This window comes from Fukomys damarensis, unplaced genomic scaffold (genome assembly GCF_012274545.1).
Source record: "Fukomys damarensis isolate Sample0158 unplaced genomic scaffold, DMR_v1.0_HiC HiC_scaffold_6, whole genome shotgun sequence".
In the NCBI taxonomy this organism is placed as follows: Eukaryota; Metazoa; Chordata; class Mammalia; order Rodentia; family Bathyergidae; genus Fukomys; species Fukomys damarensis.
This window is the reverse complement of record NW_022900918.1, coordinates 32,352,029-32,379,683: the sequence shown is the minus strand read 5'-3', so window position 1 is coordinate 32,379,683 and position 27,655 is coordinate 32,352,029. Positions and strand designations below refer to the sequence as shown.

Sequence of the window (27,655 nt, the reverse complement as noted above, 5' to 3'; positions counted from 1 at the left end):
TTTTTTTTTTTTTTTTTTTTTTTTTTTTTGGTATCGGGAATTGAACTCTGAACTTTGAGCTTGCAAGGCAGGCAGTGGAACCACTGAGCTAAACCCCCAGCCCTCAAAAACACTGTTTTTGAGTTCTGCACTTTAGTGTAGAATGCACAGTGACAGATTTAAGGTTGCATTGCTTGATTTTTCAAATTTTTTGAGAGGCTTTTTCTAGCTCTGCAGACAAGGAATTAAAAACAACAAAACAGAATTTTGTTATTTTTATTTTCATTTCCTTTTTAGCAACAGAATTCAATGTCTAGTGATACACTGGTCCTGCTAACTCCCTTTGTCCAGATAATCTGTATAACATGGACTAATTCACTATCACTTGAAATAAATGCTTAAACTTTAAAGCATTAAAAAACAAAACAAAAAAATGTAGCCAGGTGTGCGGGTGCAAGGCTGTGATCCCAGCACTTGGGAAGCTGAGGCAGAAGTATTGCCACGAGTTTGAGGCCAGCCTGCACTACATAGTAAGATCCTCTCAAAACAAAGCAAGCCAAAAAACAAGCAGTTTAAGGCCCCACATCCAAAATCATAATTTAGGAAACATAAAAAGCAAACAAAAATAAAGCAAATGATCAACACAGGAAGAAACGACTTTACTGCACTGTGATATGTAGAAGCTCTTCCCACTGCAAATGGAGTTCTTGGCGGGGGCTTGCATTGGAGAAGAGACAGCTGGGTGCATGCACTGCCAAACGCCGTGCTGTTAGCATGGTTGAATGCCCTTCTCTTCCTGCTACCCACAAAGAACCCTGTCTTCCCTGCCTCCCTCTTCTTCCAGCTTGACTCATTTTTCTTTTGTCAATTTTCAGTGGCACTCTGTCCTCAATTTTTCTCCTGTTTTGCCAGAAAACATAGTGTCGCTGATTCTTTTAGACTTCCTCTATTTCTGCAATTCCTCCTCACCTCAAATGGGTTCTAAAGTCTCCCAAGTCCTTCCATCTCTAGAACTTAGTGTTCCTTTCCATCTATAATTCTGATTATGTTTGGCTAGCATCAGCTTTCACCTCCACTAGCTTTTTGAACTCTTAAGTGATCAGCTCAGCCAAAAACCACAGAAAAGGGGAGTGCAAGCTGCTTGAATGTATGTATACATGTGTATCCTGTTGTGAGCCTGCATATGTATATATACATACTTGTTTGTTTACATCTCTACCTGTGTATTTTATGGACCATTTCTGGCCATATAATGCCTCTTTTTAAAAATCCTATTTAGCAATAAATACAATACCTTCTGTTGGGCCAACCAAAATAACATAGATTCAGTATGTGAGAGAACTGCCACTGATAACCCAGAGTTTAAAATGAATTCAATTCATAAAAAGAAATAAAAAATAGAAGGAGTCCCTATACATCTAGGTTATTCATTTCCTCTCCTAAGTAGGAAAGGCCATGTCAGACCTCAGCTTGACCAGCAGGTAGCAGCAGAGGCCTGTGAGAAACATAGCCTTCTCTTGTCTATGTACAGCTTCCCATGCATGCCATCCCCAGTACCACTATGAACAGGACAAGGGAAAAGATGCCATATCTGTTGTGCATATAACTCTAACAGGGTCATAAATTTATTTTTTTGTTTTCATAGGAAATCAGGAAAATGACAAATCCTCCAGCAACCAAGTAGTCCTTTAAGTATTTGAAAAACACTCTTAACAGATTTGTTGGGCCAGGGATTTAGCTCATTGGCACCCTGCCTGCTTTGCAAGCACAGGGTCCTGAGTTTGATCCCTGGTACTGGGAATGGGGAGAAAAAAAAAAAACAGATTTGTTGTTTGTCTTGCCCAGCCACATGAACAGTAAATCTTTAAAACACTTAGACATTGATCTAGTCTGTATAACTTACACCCATTGTTTATCAAGAGATTATGTCAGGGGGGGCCAATAAGCAATACATTTACATATAACACTTTGTATTTACTTCAGTTTAATGTGTTTTTCTAGGAATATACTAAATTCATTTGCATGGTAATTTGTATGGCCAGTGGTGTGTGTGGTAGGAGAGGAAGCCAGTTAGGAACATGTGGAAAAAAAACCCTCTATTTCATGTAACCCAATATGAGGCAATATAAGATCACAGGGTTAAGTTGACTTCTCTTTAGGATCGGTGTTAGAAAGCATGTTCTTGCTGAACTGTCCACGAGTGGCCTATTCACTGCTTATGCTGAACTGCCTGTAAGGCTGGTGTGGGCACTTGAGGGTACAAGTATGAAAGCAGAATGGATGAGTCCCTGTTGGGATATTACCCTGGTGATTTATTATTGTGTGAAGGGTTGGATGACATGACTTGTGATGCCTTGTTTAGCTCTGAAATTCTTTGATAGCTATGAAGCACAAGAAAGCAAATGAATACAGATGATAAGTAAATTCTTTTATTGTATATGGTATGAATTGATATGTGAACTAATATGAAAAATACAGAGACTGCATGCATCTGCAAACTAAATAGCACCTTTCAAAACACTTAAAAGTATTCATGACATAGCTTTAAAATTGGGTTACATGTACTTCAGTGTTTTAAACATTAATACTCAAGATAGTAAATTAAATGTTTGTAAACCTGTATTTTCTTTCCACATTTCTGAGATGTTTTTAGACATTTTCTAGATTTCTGATATCAGGTATATTAATAGTACATCTAATATGGTAGTCTCTCATTAACTAGTGCTTCTTGCTATTGATAGGGTCTCAGAGTTGAGAAAGCCAAGTGACCGTTTCCATATGAAGTCATTTTAATGTCCCTAATCTTTTTATGCCCAGCATTCCATTTTTGGAACAGCACATAGAAATGGAACATAATAAAATTTTTTGTTTTTTGGATTCTTGTTTCTTGAATATTTCTAGGTAACATACATGAATTTCATGTAAAAATTGAGAAAATTGCAACCTCCAGCATAAATGGGTTAAAGAGGACTTTAAAGTGAAATGTATTATATGGCTACACCAGTAATTCATACCATTTTTCAGACACTACTAAACAATAGGTTGCAATATTCTACAGAGAATGCTGATGGCGTGATACCCACTTCTAAAATATGACCTCCTGGGTTACAGACTATGTCTGCATGTAATTCTGAAGTGATTTCTTTTCTCTGTGTGTGATCAAGGGGCATATTGCAAACCACATGATTTTTGCCTTGGAGTATTATTCCTGATTCTGAACTCTACTCTTTGCCCATCTGTGAGGAAAACCTTTTTAGTAACAGAAATGTGAGGGGTAATAAATAAAAGATTGTGTAGACATTGACTGTTTTGATATTTTGTGTAAATATTTACACTTAGTAAAGCCATACACCAGGAGCTAAAATATCTAAGGAGTAGGTCTCCATTTGGGTAATTCTTTTAGCAGGAAGATTGCTGGTCATTCAGAATTTATGTTTTCTCATAAACTTATTATTTTCCTGGACTCATATTCTGGTCCAAAGAAAAAAAATAATAATAATTTTGCTTTTATAAAGCAAAAACAGCTATGAAGATGAAAGCACTTCCTGTGAGATTTTGGTCTGATTTACTCTTCTATCCCAAACATCCTCTGACAGTCAGAAAAGCCATATGGCTATGGTTAGGCTTCTACCTGCCCACCATATCACCTCTGATGTCAAGCCAGTGTGGAGGGAGAAATAGTTTTCTGATAACAATCAGCATTATTAAGTTGGACTACAATATTAATTAACTAAATTTGATGGATGACATAAGGTGGGCATCCCATTTTGGCCCCGGAGTGTTCATAACATCTCTAGATTTTAGAGTAAGATGTTTGTCATAGTAACAACAGTAGAATGAAAATTGTGTAAATTTGAGCGGTAAATCCTAAGCACTCTAAAGCAGTTCCTTGGCACACATGCCAAAGATAGCATACCCCTTCCTCTCTGTCCCTGGCCATCAAGGATGGAGAATCCAGGCAGTGCTCCAAGGCACCACTGCCCTCTAGTGGGAACAAGTACTGTTCTCATTTGTTGGAGTCAGAATCTGCTTTCAAACAATTTAAGAAATTCCTTTGTCTTTATGACCACTTTTTTTTCCCTCATGAGTTTATTGGTGCATTTTAGGTATACAGTACAGTTACATTCATTATTGAGATCTTGTACCTTTACATGACAGGTTTAAGACCACTTTTAGATTTACTAATTAATTTTACTGTGTTCATCTGTAACATTGTGACTCTTGATTAAAGACTTATCTTATGCATCACTTTGTTCCAGATCTTAGGACACACTTTCTCTTGTCTCTGTGATGGGGACAGTATCTACACATACATACTGCCATTTATTTTTAGGGATTTTTAAAAATAACACTAGCTCCAAATCTTGTGATTTATTTAGGTGAAACTGTTTAAGGAAAAGCAAAGTATGACATATTGTAGCTAACAGGACATTGTGTTTTAGATTCTCAGTATTCTACAGAGAATGGTGATAGCATGCCATCTACTTTGTATTACTGGCAAAGGCATATTGATTTCTACATAAATCTATATCAGTGTATCTCTTACTCTAAAGGAGATTAGAAAGATGGTACTGTGCTGTAATAGCTTTGAGAAATTTTGTTACTACAAATTTCCATGTATGGATACATAATTATATAATTAATTTAATTAACATTGATTATGTATGTTTTCAGAACAGCACATTGCCAAAGTCTAATTCTTTTATTGTGCCAGACTTTTAGCCAGGAACAAGTAAATTCTGTGGAAACTCCTCTGGCCATCTTGTCTGTAAGTTACCTGGATGCACTTAACCAATAGGTTTCCCTAAAACAGGAAAGGGCAGTGCTCTGCACAGAGAGCAGTTAAAATTACCACCAAAACAGGTTGTTTGTTAAAATGTAACCCAGACTAAAAACTCATCTGGGGAAATGGCAGCCCTCCATGCAAAGGATCAGCCTGTATAAAAACTTTGGTTGGACTAATAACAGGTGTTGTGTTTTTTGTTGTTATTGTTGCTGTTTGGTTTTTTGTTTTGGTTTTTGGTGGGTTTTGGGGGAGGTCCACTCTTACCATAGTTTGTGATCACATTAATAATAATCATCAGTCTATATGTTTTTCTCTTTTGTTGTCTCTGTTCTTACCAAACCTCACCTAATGAAGGAATTATTTGGCAGTATAATTGATATTAGTACCACAGGTATCCGTCTTTCTTATGTGTGGGGAATTTTATTTCCTCAAAGAAAGAAGTAGGCTCGCATATTGCCAGTGTTTGACATATTCTTAACTACCCCAAAACACTTCCTCTGACAGAGTGACAACAACGCAAATCAAAGACACTGAACCACAGGGCCGCCTTTGTAAAAGCACATCTCTAGTTTTGAAAAGCTTTGTTGTAGCCTTTTAAAAACATTCTGGAATTTATTTAAGTCAGAATGTTGTCTTGCTCAAGTTCTTTCTTCTCTCCTAATAATTTACACTATGGTAGTACCCTACACAAGGATTTGAGAGTGTAGGTTCTAATTTTTCCTAGTACTGGTCTCAAGGAAATTATTAGGTTTTCTGTACTTTATTTTTCTGATCTATATACAAAATGTCCTTCTCTGTGGAGTATAAGAAAATTACCAATTAGTAAGTACTGATTTATTTTCACTCCTTGGAGAAAGACATTACTTTGTGTTTTATTATATGGCCATCTTTCTGTATAATGTAGACCAATTCTGTAACATCTTTGCATCCCTGTATATTTCTGCTAATGCATACCATTTCATAACTTATATCTCAAATTGTATGTCAAACTACATTTATATCAGTACTAAATTCGTTTTGCAACCACCATAGAAGATTAAAATTTGTAAATTGTGTATGATTAAGCTAATTTTACATGACAGTTTCTTCTTCCTTTTCTAAAGTGTTTCTTTCAGACATGTTGGCTTTTATGCTTTTTATTAAAGCAAGTAGAAAACTTCATAATGCAGTCAACTCTTGATTATCATTCATGATTCTAACTAATAACACAGTTATTGACTTGGTACTTCTATAGCGTTCACTGTGTACCAGGCAGTATTCTAGGAGCTTCACAATGAATGGATTTAATCCTCACTACCACTCTTTGAGGTAGATACTCTTTTTATCCCCATTCTACAGATAGGAAACTGAGGTATAACGAGGTGGAATAACCTGCTCACATTCACTTCACTACTAAATAGTGGAGCTCAGTTCTGCAGCCAGCAGCCTGAGCTGAGGCTCGTCTTAACCCCTGTGCTGCGCGGCTGCCTCTGTCCCCATGGGGAGCTTGGAAACTCCTCTCCCCCCGCAGCCCTGCCATTCTGATAGCTTGGTCAAGGGGCCTTTCTTGATGCAAGTCCTGGCTGCGCTCCTTACTGCCTAAGTGACTTCAGACAAGGTATTTAGCCTATCTATTTAGCCCCTATTTCCTTATCTGCAAAAAGAATTCAATGATGTATGTGCTTCCTAGGGGTGTTGAGGGATTAAGCAATACATATAAATTCCCTAGATGTATGGTTGCACATAGCAAACACGCCATAAATGTTAGTTTTCATTTTCCTTTCAGAGTTGACAAAGACTTGAAATTAAATGGAAACATTGTTAATATCACCCCCAAAACCCTAAACAGGGAGACAAGGCCCCAGAAGGGACTTTCTGTAGATAATCCAAAGTTGACTGTGACTCTCCCGTCCTGCCAGCCTTGCTGTTTCAACCACTGGGCAATAACCCTGTGCTGTAATTCATGCAGGCTATGGCCACTCGGATGCAGATGTTCTTCACCAGTCGCTACTTGAAGCCAACATTGCTACTGAGGTTTGCCTTACGGCTCTGGACACACTGTCTCTGTTTACACTGGCATTTAAGGTTTGTATTAAATAGTGTTTGTGGTCAGTTTTAAAAGCTCAGCTAGCACAAACTTATGGCATTGCATTTTTACTTCAGCAGTTTGTTTTTGCCACTGTAAGGAGAGCATTAATCCTTAAATTCCTTAATGAACTCATTCCACACTGAATGGCTTGAATTCTCTGAAATCTAGTAAAGCTCACCTGGCCCACGTATGTGACATGCTTGGAAACGGTAGATACCTCTGGAGATGGTTAATTCTAGGCTAGCAGAAAGAATTTCCCCAAGGAAACAAGGCTTTGCTGAACCCTTAGGTTAATCAGTGTGGGAACCTAATCAGGCATTTCTGCCTTGAATATCTTTAAACATAGTGAAGTGTTACAGCAGTTAAACTTAGATATTTATTGAGAGAGGAACGATAAATAAAACTTGTAATTTAAAAAATTTTATCTGTTTGTAAATGACAAAATTATTTTAGGGATAGAAAAAGGTCTTTTTTTTTCTTGTATTTAAGGTTTTAGCAAATAATATTCAAGTTTAAGATGGCCTCTTAATCTTTACATTTCCCATTCTTGCTAAATGATTACTCATATTTTTAGCATAGAAAAGGGTGATTGAGTTCATGTTAATATACTATAAATATACTATATAAATATGAAAACAGTATGTTTGATTACAAGGGTATTTAGGAAGTATAACTAGAGTCATGTTGTGCTTTCCTTATCTCTACATGTAAAGCACATCTTTCCTAGGGAAGTAGAAGTAGTGACCACAGTGTCCTGTCGCTGTACTTTAATATGCCTCTTTTCTCTCTTCAGTAGTCACACCCCTTGTGGAGTGGGGATGTCATTGTCTTTGTACATGGGGCCTCCCCTGGAGTGGCTCTCAGAGAATGGTCTCCAACTGTCACCCCTGGGAACCTCTTAGAAATGTAGCTTCTCGGGCCTCAGCCCAGACTTACTCAATCAGAAACTCTGGGCGTGAGACACAAGCCCCACAGCTTGAGACCCATGACCTATCAGAGAGGCCTTTAAAGTCCTTTCTATTTTCTCTTGGATAGTTTTAGTTTAAAGGTCTTATGTATATAGGCAGTAAAGATTCTAAATGTAGATATTTGGCCATGTTCATGTGTTAATGTTAAACATACATCCTTTAGTCCAGAACAGCAGTGGCAACACTGTCTCTGCTCTCTGCTTGGGCCCTACTGTGTGAACAGGCAAGAAACTCTGCAGGTGAGGACTGGCAGGAACAGGCACACAGGCAAGCAGGGTACACACAGCACAAGTGCATCATGGGCAGCACCCATGAGAGTGGTGACAGTCTCCTCACTGGTCAGCCTATAGTTCTTATCCAAGCTCCTTCCTGTTGCCTGCCAAATATTCAGGACGGTATTTGCCAGGGTCCCCAGGTCTCCAAATGTCTGTCACCAGTAAGTTCTGGCCCCCAAGAAAGAAATGGCATCTGATGGTTCCTGAGGAAAACTGATCATGGCATTTATGGACTGAATGAATATCTTTGAGAAAAATACTTGATGTCTCCAGACCTGAAGTTTTTCATCTGTAAGATGGGAGAAGTAGGATCTACCTCATGGGGGCTGTGGTGAATTTTGAGTGAGCTGACTCTCAGGGCTTGAATCTTTTCAAACTGTGCAGTGCATGGCATTGCTAGATGATGGGCCAAGAGGAGCATGAGGCTTGTGTGGCTCAGACTCACAGGTTCCTGAGGCCTTTACCATCATTGTCTGCGCATATTTACACAGTTGAGGCATCCGTTAGAACACCTGCGAAAGATGACAACCTTGACTTAGCTGATAGAATTCTGGGCAGGAAAATCATCTTCCACAGGTGGAGCCCTGTCATACTGACTTCTGAATTGCCCACATCAGTAAGTTACTGGAGACAACCAGAGGTCAGTTGCTTAGGATGAAATGTTTGAAAAGATTCAAGCCCTGAATTGTGCTTATTATATTGTATTAGCTTCCTGCTGTTTACTGAAATGCCTTCTGCACTCAAGCATTAGTCTTCACAACAACCCTACCTCGTTGATCTCATTGTCCTCCACTTTACAGGTGTAGAAATTGAGGCTGAGACAGGTTAGGAAATTTTCCCAAGATACTACACAACTGGCCTATTCCCAAAGCCTTGTTCTCCACCCAAATGAGAGATGGTTGTATGTGTATGGAGGTGGGGGGTGGGGTGAATATCAAAGAATTGGAATGATTTCACAAAAGGAAAAGAAAATTACCAAGCACTTACTACCTACCCTATATTTCATATGCAGCATCTCATTTGATATCTGAAAGGGTTAATTTTGTAAACTGAGTTAGTGACATGCAGAAAAATATGGTTATTCTGAAGCTATGTTATGATGTCTATGAACACAGTCTCTAACATGGACCATCAAATATTTTATAATGTTAATTGTTCACAGATTTAATCTGAAAATGTATGTATTTTTAGCAATTTCATTTAGTGCTTTTTCTTGTTTTAAAGTGTGCTGTGAGTGCTAATACAGAATCACTTTTTTTTGGTATCAGGGATCAAACTTGGGACCTTGCGTTTGTGAGGCAGGTGGCAGAACCTCTGAGCTAAATCCCTGGCCCCATGCTTGCTAATACAAAACCATAAGGAGAGTAGGGACTAACAAAGAAAGTGGGGTGCAAGTGGATACCTAGGGTCTCGCTGGGCAGATTATGGTCCATCACATGACCGGAGCCTCATCTGCGGGTGCGGGGTCATCCGAGTGACTGGAGGGCCTCTGCAGATGAGGCAGCTCTTGTCCAAACGGAGTATCTTACAGATTACTGTAGAATCAGCATCTAAATACAAATAAATGCCATGTGCCTCAGGAAGACTTAGCTGTGTTAAATGACTGCGCTCCACACATCTCATTTTGACACCCAAGGTTTAAGGTTGACATTATATTCTTATATTAGAAATTACTAATACTGAATATTCATTCCCTGCAATACCCATTTCCTTTATCAAGGACTGCAAGAGCGTGTTTCAAAAATCAGACCTGAACCTGTCATCCATAATTCCTGAGGACTTAGGCTGCACTTTATTGCTAGGAATTAGTCATGCATTATAGTATTCTGATGTCTCATTAATTTCCTAAATGAAAGTTCCCTACACTCAATAAGAGTTAAGATACACTGCATTGGGCCCGGGGATTTAGCTCAGTGGTGCTGCTGCTTGTCTTGCAAGTGCAAGGTCCTGAGTTAACTCCCCTGTGCCAAAAAAAAAAAAGATACACTGCATTGTTACCTTTTATATTTCTGAGTGGAGAAGTTGATGGGGATTTTTGTCTTTCTTTTTTACCCACATGGGCTTTTCTGCATGTTCAAGGATTTGTTTGTATTTAGTATACCCTTGTATTACTTTCTAATCAATGAGAAAGCAATAGAGAGGGAGGCAAAAAGGAGAAGATAAAGAAGGTAGCTGGTAATGGGAGTATCTAGGCTGAAGAGTCTTTATTCCTTTAAATGAGACATTTCACATCTTAGTGTAAATGAGTCTTAATTTCATTCTTGCAGTTCTTGAGATCAGAGCCCAGGAAGACTAAATCCTGAAAATTAGAAGCAAAAGCCTTGAGAGAGAGAGGAGGGGAAGAAGAAACTAAGCTTGGAGACAAGGACCAGAGCATATCTCAGGATCTTTTCAGTGTTTCAGAGAACTATCTCTTCTGGATAATTCCAGCAAAGAGTGCTGAGAAAATGAACTCTCATTTCTAGATTCACCCAAACCACATTCCAGCCATAATTAGCAAAGTAAATGGATTGTGAAAAGCAAGGCTTCTTAACTGTGGCTCCTAGGAAAAAAATGATATTCAAGACAAAGCCTTACACATTTCCCTGAGCACTGGCATCAGCATTTGCGGACAGGCAGCGGGTGGGTGAACACCTGCTCACAGTAGAGAATTATATCATTCATTTAATCAGTCTCCATTCACAATTTCTTCACGTATTTCTTTTGGAGGGGTGGTGGGAACCGGGGATTGAACTCTGGTGCTTGCGCTTGCGAGGCAGAAGGTGGGACCAATGAGATAAATCTCCAGCCCCCACAATTTCTGCTCTTTAAATTGCTCCTCTTTCACATGATGGAATTTAATATGATGCCTCAGTATTTCATGATATAAAGATCACTATGAATTTCAAGTGTTATACCCACTATATCTAAACTTAATAGACTTAAAAGGAAAACAAAATTGTGCCTGAGTTAGATTTACTTGAGTTAGAATTTCTCTCCATCAATGAGATGAACCTTGCTTTTCTGAAACTGACTCCAGCTATAATTTGCTATGTAGAAAAATTATTTAACCTAAGTTATCTGTTTATTTAGCCAAATTGTAAGATGTCTCGACATTTTTGGTTACAATTACTTTTGCCTGCTTGTTCAAAATGCATGCATATATCCTTCCCAAACACACAGGTTTTTAGACAGGCTTTTCATATTTGAGAGTCATGTGCTTTACTGTCATGCATGTTTGGATGTGAAGTCGCATGCTGGCTTCTTTTTGGGCTGTACCTGTAGCTATTGTATAGATTCGGCAACTGAGGGGAGTTTTAGCTAACTAGGGTTCTAGAGTGGTGAATCCATACGGATTTTCTGCTGCAATGAAGATATTTTAAACAATGATTAAAGGCAATTAATTGTGGTCCTTTGATAAAGCAAAATCCACAAAAAGTTACAATCCTACCAGCTACCTCCTACTTAGCTAGACCAAAATACATGTCAGACACTTTTGTTCTTTACAGTATCTGTGCAAGGTTAGTTTTAGAGTCACTCTTCTACAGATGGGAATACTGAAGCTTTGTTTACCTACACAAATCCATGCACATAAGTGATACTTGGCCAGAACCTTACCAAAATGAATATCTATAGCTCAGAATGCCCAAGAAGCTTGTCTGGGAAGCTTGTCTGACTTTTAGAGGACTTGTTTCATATTCGTTATTTCAGTTTTTTCCCCACCTATTAATTAACACCAGGAACAGTGCTCCTCTGCTGGAATTAAAGATGTCACAAACATTCTATCAATTGCTGGTGCACAGTTAAAGTAATAGAAGCCAGATCAGTACTAAGCTGCAATGACCTTATACACTATCTTGACGTTTACTGGGAAGTTTATCCCCAAAGCATAAGTTTATTGATACATTCACAGAGTCTGCCAAAAAATGTTTACACATTTCAGGAAAAGAAAAGCGTGTGTAAATACTTTAATACTAAACTCATTGAGACTTCATGAGGTTAATACAACTTACTTTTGACCTTCATGATTACAAGAGGTGCTCAAAATGGTGGCCATGAACTTCCATACATTTATTAGTACACAAACTACTACTTGGGTAACCTTGGTCATTAATATTGCTGCATATGCATTTTCTATTCTCTAAGGGTCAGCAGGGTATTGGGTTTTCTACACTGTACAACATCTTCTAAGGGTCCCCATACAAGGGTAACATCATCTGTTGAAAAAACATTATAGTCTTTTTCTTTTCCTGAAGTACTTTTTTTTGTTGTTGTTTTTTGGTGGGTTCTGTTTCTTCTATAAGAGCATTCTGTGTTTTCCTATGGGACTCAGCAGAGTTTGTTTAAATTGTAAGTTTTTTTAATGCTTGGAAAATGTAGTCTTCGAGCCTGAAAATTGTATGAAAACTCCTAGAGGTGCCGGGTTTGTCTCACTAATCATGCTTTTGATGTGTGTTTTAAGAACCAGCTTTTGGCTGACCATGGACACAATCCTCTCATGAAAAAAGTTTTTGACGTCTACCTGTGTTTTCTTCAAAAACATCAGTCTGAAACGGCTTTAAAAAATGTGTTCACTGCCTTAAGGTCATTAATTTATAAGGTAAGTTGTTTCATTGATGATGGTCATAACTCTTGCTCATCTACATTCCTCCTCCTGCCTGGAGTTGACAGGAACATCACCGAGCACTAACTTTGTTGTGCTGTACCTGTCCCTTTACCATCTAGTTTCCCTCAACATTCTATGAAGGGAGGGCAGATATGTGTGCTGCTCTGTGCTATGAGATTCTCAAGTACTGCAACTCCAAGCTGAGTTCCATACGAACAGAAGCCTCCCAGCTGCTCTACTTCCTGATGAGGAACAACTTTGACTACACTGGGAAGAAATCCTTTGTCCGGACACATTTGCAAGTGCGTGTGATTTAGCTTTCTAGTACAAAGTTACACCAGTGGAATCTTGTTTTGGGGGAGAAAAAAACTTTTGTCACATTGACCAATTTACCTGCACTCTAAACCCCAAGTCCTTTTTTCTGGCTTAGTTTATTTCATGTTCTATACCATAAAATGCTGGCCCACTATGTGTTTCCATTGGTAAATTGACATCTATGTACTAAACCAGCATTGAACCAACTGCAATTCTAGTCTCAAAAAGTACAATTGTACTTCAGTTTACAAACTAAATTTTGTTTTATTTTGTGGGGAAGATGGTTGCGTTTGTGTTGTGCAGGGAAGATGTCCATGGTCATGTTATCACTGGGTGCAAAATTTGCAAACAGAAGCAAAATTTTACCAAATGCTTTTGTTTGCAAAGCTTATTGTTTGCAAACAAAATATTTGTGAGGGCCAGGGATTTAGCTCAGTGGCACTGCACCTGCCTTGTTAGCACAAGGTCCTGAGTTCAATCCCCAGTACCAAAAAAAAAAAAAATTGTGAGCTGAGGTATTACTGTATTAGAACCTTTGTGAGGTTGCTTTGTAGTAAACATTTTAGGTAAGAAACAGAGAGCCCAGAGTGGTTCTTTCTGTCTTATATTTGAAAGCACATCTGCTATCTCTCCAGGGATAAGACATCCTAAATTCTCTGCTCTTTGAGAACTAGACATGATAATGATGAGTCATGTATTTTTATAGACACTTTATCAATGAACACATAAGGTTACTTCTTTCTCCATTTCTGCATTTATTCCTTATATCATTATCACAAACCACATGCTAGAATTCTCAACACAGCCCTGAACAGAACAGAACCCTCTCCTGGACTTACAGAGCATACTGTCCCAGACAAACCCAAAGCCCTGTAGCATAGAGTGGCCACTGCTCCCCTACAGGAACTTGAGTGCATCAGGAGAAGCATCTGGCTGGGGATGGCTTCCTAGAAGATGTGAAGGATGGGTAGGGAATAGCAGTTGAAAAGTAGCAGGCCATGGATGCAGCATAGGAATTACCCATCTAGGGACTGGCTGTTTAGTGTGGAGTTTAGAATATGGGTCACATGTCGGGAACACACTGTTATATATCCAAATTGTGATGTATTTGGAGGAATCTCTTGGATTCCATTGGTAAGAATAGATTGTAGGAATTTGGACCTCACCTAGGGAGACCCTTGTCAAATCTAGAACAACAGAGAGAATTGTGTCAGGAGTGGCTGAAGAGGGATGGTAATATTGGAAAAAAGAGGGATTAAGCTGACAGTTCTTAGTGATTTGATTAGTGGTAGCTGGCTACGGTAAAAGGAAGAAGTAAATTGTTTCCCATGCTAGAGTGAACACTGCCCAAAACCTCCCACCTTTGTCCTGGCCTCTTACACACCCTAACCAAAGACAGAGGCAGAGCCCAGGTGATCATGTCAAAGTCAGTTGATTTGTTCATATTTCTGTGTCCCTAAGGTCATCATTTCTGTTAGCCAACTGATTGCAGATGTTGTCGGCATTGGGGGAACCAGATTCCAGCAGTCGTTGTCCATCATCAACAACTGTGCCAACAGTGACCGGCTCATCAAGGTGGGAGGTCTAGCTCCCTTTTAGCTTTCACCCCCAAGACCCTGCCTCATTAGCTCATGTGCATGTGGTCAGCAGAAAGTGGATGAAATCCACATCTTTCATTCTCCTGTTCTGTTTAGCACACCAGTTTCTCGTCCGATGTGAAAGACTTGACCAAGAGGATCCGCACAGTCCTCATGGCCACAGCCCAGATGAAGGAACATGAGAATGATCCAGAGATGCTAGTGGACCTCCAGTACAGCCTGGCCAAGTCCTACGCCAGCACCCCTGAGCTCAGGAAGACATGGCTCGACAGCATGGCCAGGATTCATGTCAAAAATGGGGATCTCTCAGAGGTAGGTAGCCCTGCCAGCCTCTTGACCTTGGTTTTTGAAAAATTATTTATACCTTATTCATTCAAAGAAGCCAGTTTTAAGGGAAACTGTCCTGTTATTTAAAAGCTCAGAGGGACTTCTTAGTTACCTGAGCATTTTGATAATTTAAAAAAGATTGTAAGGGGATTTCTCTAGCACAAAAGAGCATTATGTAAAGCCCTTAATAATCTACATACTTTTATGATTTCCTTCTAACTAAAGTACACTACATTAAAGCTCCTGAATAGTCCTAAAATTCATCTATTTATAGTAAAAACGTTTCTTGTTATTAAGGTAATGACAGGCTTCACTTTCTTCTTTTGCAAGTGCAGTAGATACTTGAGTGTTCCCCTTCTTTCCAGATGTTGATAGCATGGCTGAAAGTTGGATGTGTGGGCACCAGAAACAGACTCTGCAGCCAAGATCTGACATTTCCTGACTCTGTGACATTGAGCCAATTTTCTTAACCTCTCAGGATTTTGATGAAATCGTTAGTTAATTGGAAAATAGCAGTAGATACATATAGGTTCTGCATTACAATGAGAATGCTTTTCAGAGTTTGTTCATAAGTCATATGGGTATGATCAGTAGTATTACTAAAGCAAACATGCCTTGACTTTGAAATTTCAATAATGGTTTCAGTTAGTAAGATTACAGTCTATGTTTGACAAGTTGATAGAACTGTTTATACATAGTGATTATTCAACAACTCCATTGAGCTAAAAGGTACGTACAGCATTACAATTTTGTTGGACCATAAATTTAACCTAAACTAGCTAGATAAAAAGAAATTCGTAGTGATAGTCATGGTTCTATCATTCTCAGAAGGTAAGGATTGTTTTGTTTTTAATGATTTGTGTGACTTGAGTCTCTAGTAAAAAAGAAAACCCAGCTCCCTGAGCTTTAGTCATTTCTCTGTGTATTAGCTTCCTGTGGCTGCCATAATAAAGTACAGCAAACTGATAGCCTAAAATGACAAATTTTTATTTTTTCACAGTTCTGGAAAACAGAAGTACAAGTTCATAGTGTCTGTAAAGCCTGGCCTCTCTAAATGTTCTAGAGCAGAACCTGTTGCTTGTCCTCCTAGCTCCCTGTGTTTATTATTTTTTTCCCGGTACCGGGGATGGAACTCAGGACCTTGCGCTTGCCAGGCAGGCACAGCACACCTGAGCTATATTCCTGGCCTTGCCTCTTCTTTTATAACAGTTATATTGAATTTAGGGTCTGCTTGCTATCAGCGTGACCTCATCTAAAGTAATTATATCCATAACAATTCCATTTCCAAATAACATCACATTTTGAGATACAGGAAGGTCATAAATTTGGTCAGGAAAGGGGTCACTTGCCAACCCCATTTACTGTGTAAGCAAGACACTAATACAACTAATTCACAGGTCTTCTTGTGGTAGCCTCCCTGTCTGGTGGTGTGCACTTGCTCCGTAAGCTAACTCACATTTGCACACTTACTCTATGCATTCTTTCTTGCTATGCAGTGTTAGGTGGAATAAACCATGTCTGACTTGAGCTCTGCCTCTCAGATTGGACAGCATAATGGCTCTGACTCCCTAACAGACTTCTGTGCACACACATAAGGCACAGAGCAGAGAGCCTGCTACACTGTTCATGTATGTTTCTACACACATGCATGTCAAGCAGCTTCTACAAGTATATGTTGGCAGGACAGGTGCTTCATATGCTGGTGGCCACCTGACTGGTGAGGATAGGGACTTAAACATCAGAATCTTCCATGGCTGTGTTTCCTACAGCTCTCTTTGATTTTTATAACAGGGCCACTTTGTGAAAATAATTTATTTTTATTTTTCCTTTTATTTTTAAGGTAATGAACTAGTTTTTATTTAGAATTACATGTTTGGAGCAAAGTACAGCTTTACCTTTTTTAAGTTGAGAAAAAAACATGTATTAGCACCTGCAGTTTGAACAATTTGCTTAAATGTTGGAAGAAAAAGGTTTTTTTCCAAGCACATCTTTTCCTCAAACAGTCCTCTTTTGGCTTTAAGAAAATTGATGCAGAAAACTTGATTATACAATACTAAGAAAAAATACTGTTTTTATCTTTTACATTAAAATGTAATGATTCTAAATGCAAAAAAAATCAGAGCTTAGTGATTTTACTGCCATTTGTCCCGAGTTCTAATTTATTTCAAAATGTCAGTTTATGGGAGTAGTTCCACGTTTTTTCCAAGTGAAGACATTAGCTATTAGAAACACTAATTGGTGCCTTGAGATATAATAATATATATTTATTGAATATGCTATTATAAATTATGATTCTGACACATGTCTTTTATTATAGGCAGCAATGTGCTATGTCCATGTAACAGCTTTGGTGGCAGAATATCTCACACGGAAGGGTAAGTAATGAGCTCTGTGTGTTGTGAGGAGACTATAAAAGGATAAAGTAGCAAAGATGAGTGATAGACATTCAGACAAATTGGAGGTGGGGGATTTGTACATGTATAAAGCATATTTTGTTTTTTTCCCTTACGTGATGTTTGCTTGTCTTGGTAGGCACAGCAGAAATTTCCAGTATGAAAAATAAAAATAGGTGGCATGTTGTCATATAACCTGTTCCTGACCACTCCATTTTGTAAAAACTAGTTAACAAGCTTTATAAATGATGTCCCTGACCAGCCAATCCAAAACTGAAAAGATTTTATTTTCCCTTAAGATAGTTGTACTGGAACTATACAGTATTTATCAATCAAGAGATATTCGTCACAGGAACTTATCAGACAGATTTTCTGGAACACAGCCCAGTTGGCTGCACTGTTCCCAGTAAAAGAAAGGGGGACAAATGATGCTTCTTTTCTACATTATACGTTTGTGTCCAAAGTAACAGGCCATGAATTCATTCATTGGTTCCTTCTAGGTAAATACCAGTTGCTCATTTCCATTTCAAAATGAGCATAGCTCCAAAGGATGGCATATAATTTTGGAATACCTGGGTTCTCAGCAAAGCTGGTAGTCTGCATATGTAGTTCTGGAGGACAGCAGCCCCAGATATGGGCTGATGAGTATAGTATTTTCATAGTGGGAGTATTCGAAGTCACAAATGCTGAGACCATGAAATGATTATCTCTGGTACAGTTGGCTATTTAGAGTAGAATTTAAGGGAGTCTGGGTTTGTTACACAACAGAGGATAAAGGAGAATGAAGTTAAAGAAGGGTTCCATGCTCACCTAGTATTTCTGCCAAGGCATTTTATCAGGTAATACATTTCCTCATGTTTAGAGGCGGAACTAGCACTCCAGCGGGAGCCACTCCGCTTCCCCTACAGCCATAGCACCTGCCAGAGGAGGAGCCGGGGAGGTGAGCCCAAGGATTGCCCATTCTCCAAGGGTCCCTTACCACTCTCTTCACATGCCATTCAATGGTGTGGGGATTTTCTATTTCAAATCTGCATGGAGAGATTTTGGTCTTCTTCCCACCTTTCTTTTCCTGGGTTCTCTAGGTTGCTGGCAATCTGTTCCTATGGAAAATAGAGGAAAGCACTTTGGCCACCATTTTTGTTGTTCTGTTTTAGTGGAATTATATATTTAAATGTACTTGTGGCCCAAACATGGTGGTTTGCTTTCATAACTTTATTTTGTGTAGATTAATGTTTTTCACTGGGGACTCTTTGATTTCCATATAACCAAATCAAACCAATACTATACAAGAACCATGGTGGAGGGACTAGATAACCCGGGAGTGTCTGGAAACCTGGTCTAATGTGCAACAGAAGCATCTCAGACTTCAGGTTCTACTTTTTTCAAGGCTTGATCTCAAAATACTCTGTGTTCTTTTTTTAAAATATGGTAAGTGTCAATTCAAGTTTTTACTTGTTTTATTATGAACAGGCATCTCACAGTAGAGCAGAACATTTCATTTTCCCTTGAGCATTTTGCACAACTGGAATTGTCCAGTTGACTTAAAACTGTTTCCTAGTGAGTCCAAGATGAGAAAAGGCTCTCAGTGGACTGCTGTTGCTCAGAGATCAGGATATATCCTGATCTCAGACATTGATTCTCACCTCCAGTTTTACACCTTTTCCCCTAAAGGATCAGATGCCTAGGCCCTGGAAGTATTCATGCTCTCTTTTTCCTAGAGAGAAGGGCCTCTTACCCCCAGGTTGCTGGTGTGCCATCTAGCTAACGCAGCCTCTCAGCTGCCTCACAGCTGCCTCACAGCTGCAGCAGTTGCAGTACACCTCAGTGTTACAGAGGCTGCAGGCAGGAGAAGGGAAAGCTCTAAGTCAGTGGTGGCAAACCTATGGCTGTTTGTATCATTAAAAGCTCTAAAAAGCTCACTTTCACTGCTCTAAGGTTTTTTTTGGCTTATCCCTAGCCTGAGTGATGAGATGACCATCTGCTTGAAGGAAACAGAGTTGTTTTTGTGTTACATATGTCTCTCTCGTTGGCCCTGGCTGCTTTAATGGCCTTAGTATCATTATACCAAATCATTTTTTCATTTACTTGTTATTTTACCATTAATTTGACTTAATAACTATTTCTCAGTTTATTTAGTTCATTTAAAGACTGAACACACTTTATTAAAGTGAGGGGAAAATGTAAAAGGTTGAGAAACAAAGTGAAGGAGGTGAATGCTTAGTGTGAGCTGACAAATGAAGAAAAGCACTTGGTGCTTCCCAGCCTCCTGTGTGGTCACTGGCCTGACACATAATATAAGTATCGAACTCAGTTATGTCATTCAGCACAGAAACACACATCAGGAAGAACCCTTGAGGTTCAGCCACATTTGGGTTAGCGGCTCTGACTCTTTCTCCTGCTCTCTCAATTCCCAGGCATGTTTAGACAGGGATGCACAGCCTTCAGGGTCATTACCCCCAACATCGATGAGGAGGCCTCCATGATGGAAGATGTGGGAATGCAGGATGTCCACTTCAACGAGGTGGGTACTGGATCCAAAATGGTCAACGGTGGACCAACCACATGCATAGTGTTGGTCCCCTAAGATTGAGTCACCTAGGGACATCATGGCCATCTTATTTTGTGTGAGTACATCCTGTGATGGTCTCACAGTGACAAAGAGCCTAACAACACATTTCTCAGAATGCACCCGTGTTGTTCAGTTGTGTGGGACTATACTCAGGTAGCGTGGATCCTGCAGATCCCCTCCCCGTGTATCACCCTGGGCTTTTCTTCCTGCAGCTGGTGCCTCCACACTGAGCCCCAGCTAATGTAGTTCTTCAGAAAATGAAGCAGCAGCCAAAACTCCACTGTTCTCCCTTTCTAGCAGTGCCTTCTCCTCCAGGGAGGGAGATTAAGAGGCCATTTTGTACCAAAGTGAGGCTGAGTGTCCAGTGTATTCAATGGAGTTTGTCAGCGTGTCTGACAATTTTTCTCACGTATGAGTTTCATTGCTGCTTTAGTCTGACTTTAGTTTTATTTGGTGGCTCCAACTCTAGACATTCCCTAGGGCCAAACCTCAAAGTCCCAAGAGAACAAACTGGGCTCACAGCCAGAGCCAGCCCTGTTTGGGGAGGGCAGTTTCTGCCTCTGCATGGGTGCTGTGATAGAGAACCACACTATCCCACTGCCCTGGAGACCAGAAAGTGACATTAGACAACTATAGTGATTCCTGAAGTTTCTTGTCAAAACAGGATAGCAGCACAGCTACTTATCTGTAGAATGTTTTGACATACAGCTAGGAATTTGAGCAGTGCAAGTTTTCTGCTTATATTCAGTTTATTCTCTTTTCCAAGAATATTTGTTTGAATAATACATTCATTTGTACCTGCCTTCCCCAGCCCAAAACAAAACAGTGAAGAAAAGTTTTTTTAATACTGCCCATCTTTTAAGGAAAAATAAAGTTGTCCAGTTCTTCATGTGGAGAGAAAGAACCAACAGAGAAAAGAGTACCTGTCTGTCCTCTACCTACATTTTACTGGCTTGCTCTCTCTAGGACCATGGTATGGTTGCACACAGTTACTATTTCAGCTTTTATCCATTTTTGTGCCAGTAAGGAGGGCCTGTGACCAACCATCTCCCATGATGTGAACCGGTCCATAAACAACTTGGTTTTCAAAATGTGGTCCTGAACCTTTTCATGAAGACTTTGAGGTCCTTACTTTTCCAACCAAAGGTTTATGTGAGTCTGGATATTTTTGTTTGTTTATAAGTATCAACCTTAGCACCAGTCAGACAGATTTAATACAAGTATAAGAATCCAGGTTTCTCCTACAAAGTCAGACATTAGAGTTGCAAAAATGTTAAATGAGGCAAATCCTCTCTCCCACTCTCCTTCTCTTCCTCCCTCCACCCCCTTTCCTTCCTCCTTTCCTCCTCTGTATTTTTTTAAGTTTCTTTGAAAAATACCATTTTCTTTTTTATTAATATTTTCTTTATTTAACAGTGTTATTTTTAAAGATATAACAGTTTATTTTTTAATTAAATTAACAGATCTTTTTACATTTTTCGATTTTCATTTCTAATAAATATTGAGCAAAAATACATAAAATGTTCTTTGGAGTCCTCAGTAAGTTGTAAGATATGTAAAAACTAAAGAACATTGTCATAAACTGTCTAGTCTCAAATGGCCTTCAAAGTTAAAAACTAAATATGAACAAAGAAGGTAATATATTGAGTGTACTTCATAAAGTTTAAATATTAAGATAGGTTTAACCACAATAGATAACGTTTTCTAATTACCTTCGGGAAGGAAGCTGGTTATTTGATGGCATTAACAGCCCTACTGTTTCCCATCTTGAAGTGGACGGACAGATTGTAATTTTTTACTTCTTACTCTCAAGTGTGAAACCTGTCTCTGAAGGATCAAAGCTCACATGCTCTTGGTTTTCAACTCCCCTCAAGGCAAATTTTCACTGGGTTTTTCCTCTGAGAAGATGTGGGACGGTACTGTCTCCTTGCAGGAGCCACCCTTGCACCGTGTCAAGTCAGACCTCTGGAGTGCAGCACTTTATTTGGAATTAGATAAAGAAATCTACTGTGCCAAGAACAGCAGATTTGAAAGTAAACAGTTCCTGTAACCTACCCTGCAGGGGTGGTCAGATGAAGGTCAAGTTTGCTCCCCTGATAACCAATGGGCTGAAGTAGTCACAAGAACCTAATGAATTACCTGATAAAATTAAGAGCAGACACTGTTGGGGAAATTTATGAATGGTACCCCATTCTGAGTAAGAAGTAAGCATACAACAAGCACTACTTTAAAAGCTATTTTTAGAATATGGATTTTCCACTCTGTCCTTGAAACACAGTTGGTAAATCTTTAACAAGGCCCATAATACATAATGATCTGTGGTTAGGATGTGGCGTGGTAGGGTTATAAAGTCCTGCTCAAGCTCCACACACTAAGATTGAAACTTACAGGGAGGGGAAAAAGGAAGAGTCTCTAAAAGACAGGAAAACAGAAATTGCTCTGTACATTTTCATGTTGGCTATCCAAATGTCTCAAAAAAAAAAAAAAAGAGAGAGATGAAAATTTCTGTCAGAAACAAAGGAGTTTGGGGAAGAGCTGGCGGGAAGTACATGTGTAACAGTGTAATAAAAACGTTTGTTTAATTTGCATTAGTAGATAGAATTTAAATGTCTTAGATGCTGTCCTAAAGCCAATTTTATTAGAGGAACTGTGTAAAAGTATACAATTGTCTTAGCAGCAGGATTCAGATGAGTTTTTATTGATATCAATTCCACCTTCCCTTACTCTTCTCCAAAGAGCAGACACTCTCCCAGCTGCTCTGGGAGAGTTTATGTGCAATTCCACATAAACTTTCGTTTCGCAGTCTGGGCCATGCACATTGAAGAAGGCTTGAGTCCCTACAGTGTCAGAGTTCCACTTGGGCCATGTAGTGTTGGGGTCCCTCCCTCATTAACTGTTGCAGCATCAGAGTCCTGGCAGGGTATAAGTGGCACATTTGGGAAAGTGAAGAAAGTCTCATAAAAAGGACTGTTTTTAAAAGTTCAGAGAGATTTTGGGGAAATGAACAAAGTATGTTGTAGTATTCCCTAGTTAGCAACAGCTGGGTCTCACTTCTAACTTAAAGGGTAGTGGGAGACAAGAGAAATTCATGGAGGGACTACCTGACAGGACCTATGGGCTTCAGTAGAGAATTCACCCTGGCAGGGAGGGAGGGCGTGAGTACCCACCAACCTTCCTGCCCACCCTCACTGTTCCTCCTGCCCTGCAGTCTTCTGCTGGGACCCGCCATTGGCCAACTCCACTGGGAGTGAAGGTAGGAAGCCCACCATGCAGGCAGCCGTCCTGATGAGTCATTTCCTAGAGCATAGAGCTGGGAGATCAGGGCCTGAGGAAATCCAGAGGGAAAAATGGAAGATACAGGTGATCCTCGTCATTCACAAACTTGCTAACATTTCTTGGCCCTCTGCCTTCTTTCAACCCTCATATTGTGAACGAGTATCTATTTGTTGTGTATTTAGTGCCATATTTTTCATTAAATTTTTATGGGTTTGTTGGTGATTTTTGTTGTTTAATAGCTTCAAGGATAGTGCCAGTCTAGGGTTCCTAAGTGTAAGAATATTTGCCATGGATTTAATGCTAATGAGAGAGAGAGAGAGAGAGAGTGTGTGTGTGTGTGTGTGTGTGTGCGCGCACGCGCATGCACGCACATACATAGGTAGATGTGTCTCTAAACAGAAACACATAAAACAAGTTTATGTATTGATTGAGTGACAAAAATATTATAAACACAGGCTCATGGGAAGCTAACCCTGCATTTTCCCTAGGAAGTAGGCAGCATTCACTAATCCAGGGTTTGCCATGACCTGGAACCACCTCAGTTAAGGAGAAGTAACTGTGTCTTGCCACCAGCTGTTTCATAAAACAGCAAGCCTCACCCCTGCAGAATCGTCCTTGAGTATGATAAACCTTACCTGAACTTACCCAGGCAAGTCTCTGATTTCTGTTAGTAACATTGTTTCTATGTAGAAACAACTGCCAATAATAAACGCAGTGTTTACATATCTGGAACATGCCTAGAGACTGAGAAATCAGCAGGCTATATCCAGTGGTTAGTGTTCACATCCCATCCAAGCCTGGAGATTGTAGTTCTGTGGAACTGCGTAGCCATGGAGTACTTAGGGACCCTGACTGAGGACCAGGAAAGTTAAAACAGTGTTTCCTCGTGATGGTCCAAAGTACTAATAGTTGTGAGTACGGAACTTGGCCAATGGAATCTGTGTAACTGCTGTAGCCTTGCTTGATACCAGAACAAATAACCTTCATTTTGAAAAATGTACTGGGCCTCCTTGGTACTGAGCTGGCTGCTAAAGAAAACAGCAAGAGCAAGATAGAGGTCACTGCCATAGCTTCTAATGCTTTCTTCCTGTGGAGGAGAAACAGAGGAGAGAAACGTAAACCATAGACCCTAAGAATCTGAATTGGAAGCTGTGTAAGTTCTTTGTGACCTGGAAGTTTCTACACCGACCTATGTTGATTTAGTCACAAACTAGCTGTGTGCCATGTGCTGGCTCACAGATATGTAAGTGAAGAGCTGCCACCTAATGCAGTAGCCTCCAGCTTTATGTCCTTAAGAATTACTTGGATACTTGTTATAAACATAGGTTCTCATTCTTGCCTTCTCCCCATGTTCAGTTGTGTAGATGTAGGCCTAGGATTTATATTTTTAAAAGCATCCCAGGCAGTTATTCTGATGCAAACAGTCATCAACTGTACCTTGAAAAATGATACCTAGTCCAAGACATACTGATTACATGCTGTGAGGTGATGCTCTGATACTGCCATTGCCCAAGCCAGTGCCTAGGTTTCCTGTTATTCCTAAATGATAGAGAACAGAGATACCATCTAGCTTTCTAGGCAAGGTTAATTAAATTGAATTAATCCTAAAATGGAACAAGTAGCATCCAGATAAAAAAATCTCCAAGTACCCTGCACAAGCACAGCCTCACAACACACATACACAGCATAAATGTGCCATTTCAACAGACACACTCAGGAACTTCTCTGTGACACGATTAAAAGTGAGACTGGCTGATTGTATTTTTAAATGCTTCCTTAGTGACTTACAAACTTGGTGCACTGGGGTATTTTTAAGTCTAGTCTAATATCATAAACAGTGCTACTTTCCAAATGCATAGAGTTCATTGAGACTACCTCAACTAGCTCTTTTGCCTATATCAATAATTTAGAAAAAAATATCTTGGTTTTTAAATTTTAGTTTTTTGTTTTTGGTGGGTGTTTTGTTTTGTTTTGTTTTGTTTTTAAGACAGGGTCTCACTATGTAGTTGAGACTGAACTCGAACTCACTGTGTAGCCCAGGCTGGTCTCAAACTCACAGCAATCCTCCTGCCTCAGCCTCCTGAGTGCTGGGATTACAGGCGTGCGCCACCACACCCGGCTGGTTTTTAAATTTTAAACAAGATAATAAAATCATCCAATATTCTGCATGGTAACTTTTCAAGGTTATCACAGTCTGATCATTGTCTGAATTAGTTCCACACTTTCAGATGCAGTGATTGCTGAGGATTCAAAATAAGTTAGTGCCTGAGCGTGGTGGTGCACACCTATAACCCTAGTACTCAGGAGGCTGAAGCAGAAAGGTTGCCACCAATTTGAGGCCAGCCTGGGCTGCATAGTGAGTTCAAGGCCAGACTGAACTATGCAGCAAGACCCTGTCTCAGATAGATGGATGGTTGGATGGTGGATGGATGGATAGATAGATAGGTAGGTAGATAGATAGATAGATAGATAGATAGATAGATAGATAGATAGATAGATAGATAGAATGAATGAATGAATTTCTGCAGTTATGGTGTACATCTGGGTTTTTTGTTTGTTTGTTTGTTTTTTGGGGTACCGGGGATCGAACTCGGGACCTTGTACTTGCAAGGCAGGGGCTGGAACCATTGAGCTAAATTCATTTGGTTTTAATGAAACCTCTAATAAAGCATGAGAACTGGCATACCGCTTTATAAGCACTGGTGCCAACTTTAGTCACACAAATGACAGAAGAGTGTTCATGTATACTGTAGTGGTTATTTACTTTGTCTTAGTTTTTATGACTATAATTTTGTATTAACGTATGGTTTCTCAAATTGAGGTATCTATGATTTCTGCTTATTATTTCTAACCAAAGAACTGTTATTTGATGCATCAACTGTAAATGTCTTAAGTATAGAATTGACATTACCTTGAGTGATTTATCAGATTAAGCTTTGATGTTCAATAATCCACACTACTTTTATGAGAGGGCATACCTTTTTTTAAAAAAAACATAAAAGGCACTTTGAGTTTGCTATTGGGAAAATCTGTATAACTTTTTTTATAGTATAGATTCCTGTTTCTTTATAATAATAAGTGATATTCGGGTTGATAAACTACAGGTCTTAAATGACTCCTGAATCAGAAAAGAGGATAAATAGTGACCACTAGAGTATTAAAGTGAATGATGTGTTATTTCCTAATTCTTGATAACTATCAAGAACTGGATACTTATGTCATAATATTTACTAAACTATTTGTGAGTGGTGGCACCACTGAGCTAAATCCCTGGCCCATGAATTCTTCATTCCCTGTAATTCCCTGCTCTTATTTCCTCTTGTAAATCTCTTTCCAGATCCATCTCCCACTCTAGGCTCTGAGCTCTAGGGGGACATGAGTGCTGAGCTCTGCAAGGCAGAATCCTTGGTCGCCTTAGTACTCATCCAGACACCACCACTGACTACTGTTAAATAAACCAGTCCCTGATGTGTTTATTCAAGTTGGCCCTTGGCACTTGCCCTGCAGTTAGAACATATGATTAAAATCAGTTTATTTTCCTGTGATTTGGCTATTTCAACATAGGTGTCACATCTCTTTCAGGGGTGGTCATGAGTCTCTAATACCATAGTTTTGGCTGCTCTGAAGGATGACTATGTATATGTGTGTCTTTGAGGGTCTTGTCTTTAGAGCAGATTTCATTTATGTTATGTAGCCTAATAGGCCATGCAAAATATGCCCTTCACATTTGGTAAAAGTCTAGTGAGTGCTTTTTAAAAATTACAGAGATTTAATTTCACCCTATTTAATTTTATAGCTCCAGTATAGAACATGATATCTTGCACATAGTAGATGCTTGATAAAATATTTGAACAAATTAAGAAATTAATGAATGATTGAGTCAGTAATATGGCCATGATGGTGTATAAGTGTAAGTTTGAAAAGAGATTTCAAAGTTTTAGGAAATTCCATTAAAATTACTCCAGATTATTATGCTATAACTGCTATAGCATGAAATTAAGAACCTTTAGGTCTCTTTCTTCCCATTCACAATAAACAAGGTATCATCACTGTGCGTTTACATCTACAACATAACATGGCATACTGGTGGGACCAATTATAATTTATCACAAAAGTTTACATTTATCTTTGAAAAGTGCTACTAGTTGAAATACAAGGAACCAAATGATTAGCCTATAAATTAAACTTAAGAATAGTTTTAAAGTGAGAAAAGTTCCATGCCTTTGACTATTTCATCATCAGAAGAATACTTTTATTGTGCAGTATCCTTATCCCCACAGGATATGGTGTCTTCTCAGGATTCTGCCACATTATGGCAGTTCCATAGCACCCTTGAGAAAGAAAGTGGCCAGTGTGTTTGACCTAAGATCTGCAAGAAGTGCGAGGCTTTGATAAAGGAAATCATAGTTCAAGTTCATTTCCCTATAGTAAAGAATTGCCAGGCCGGGGATTTGGCTCAGGGGTATCACGCCTGCCTTGCAAGTTCAAGATCCTGAGTTCAATCCCTGGTACCAAA

The 27,655-nt window shown here is 39.3% G+C and overlaps 1 protein-coding gene across 24 annotated transcripts in view; it reads left to right on the top strand.

Moving 5' to 3' along the window:
* Dock9 (dedicator of cytokinesis 9) overlaps positions 1 to 27,655 on the top strand; it is a 216,531-nt gene that overhangs the window by 166,859 nt on the left and 22,017 nt on the right. For 14 of the 24 annotated variants that reach the window (XM_010604588.3, XM_033760955.1, XM_033760953.1 and 11 more), the window contains 8 exons: positions 6,714 to 6,829; positions 12,518 to 12,655; positions 12,781 to 12,963; positions 14,438 to 14,551; positions 14,671 to 14,886; positions 17,219 to 17,276; positions 18,157 to 18,234; positions 19,709 to 19,815. In XM_010604588.3, the coding sequence (XP_010602890.1) occupies positions 6,714 to 6,829; positions 12,518 to 12,655; positions 12,781 to 12,963; positions 14,438 to 14,551; positions 14,671 to 14,886; positions 17,219 to 17,276; positions 18,157 to 18,234; positions 19,709 to 19,815 (1,010 nt within the window). The remainder of the gene's footprint in view (positions 1 to 6,713; positions 6,830 to 12,517; positions 12,656 to 12,780; positions 12,964 to 14,437; positions 14,552 to 14,670; positions 14,887 to 17,218; positions 17,277 to 18,156; positions 18,235 to 19,708; positions 19,816 to 27,655) is intronic. The other 10 variants (XM_033760957.1, XM_010604593.3, XM_010604592.3 and 7 more) reach the window with 1 other exon arrangement.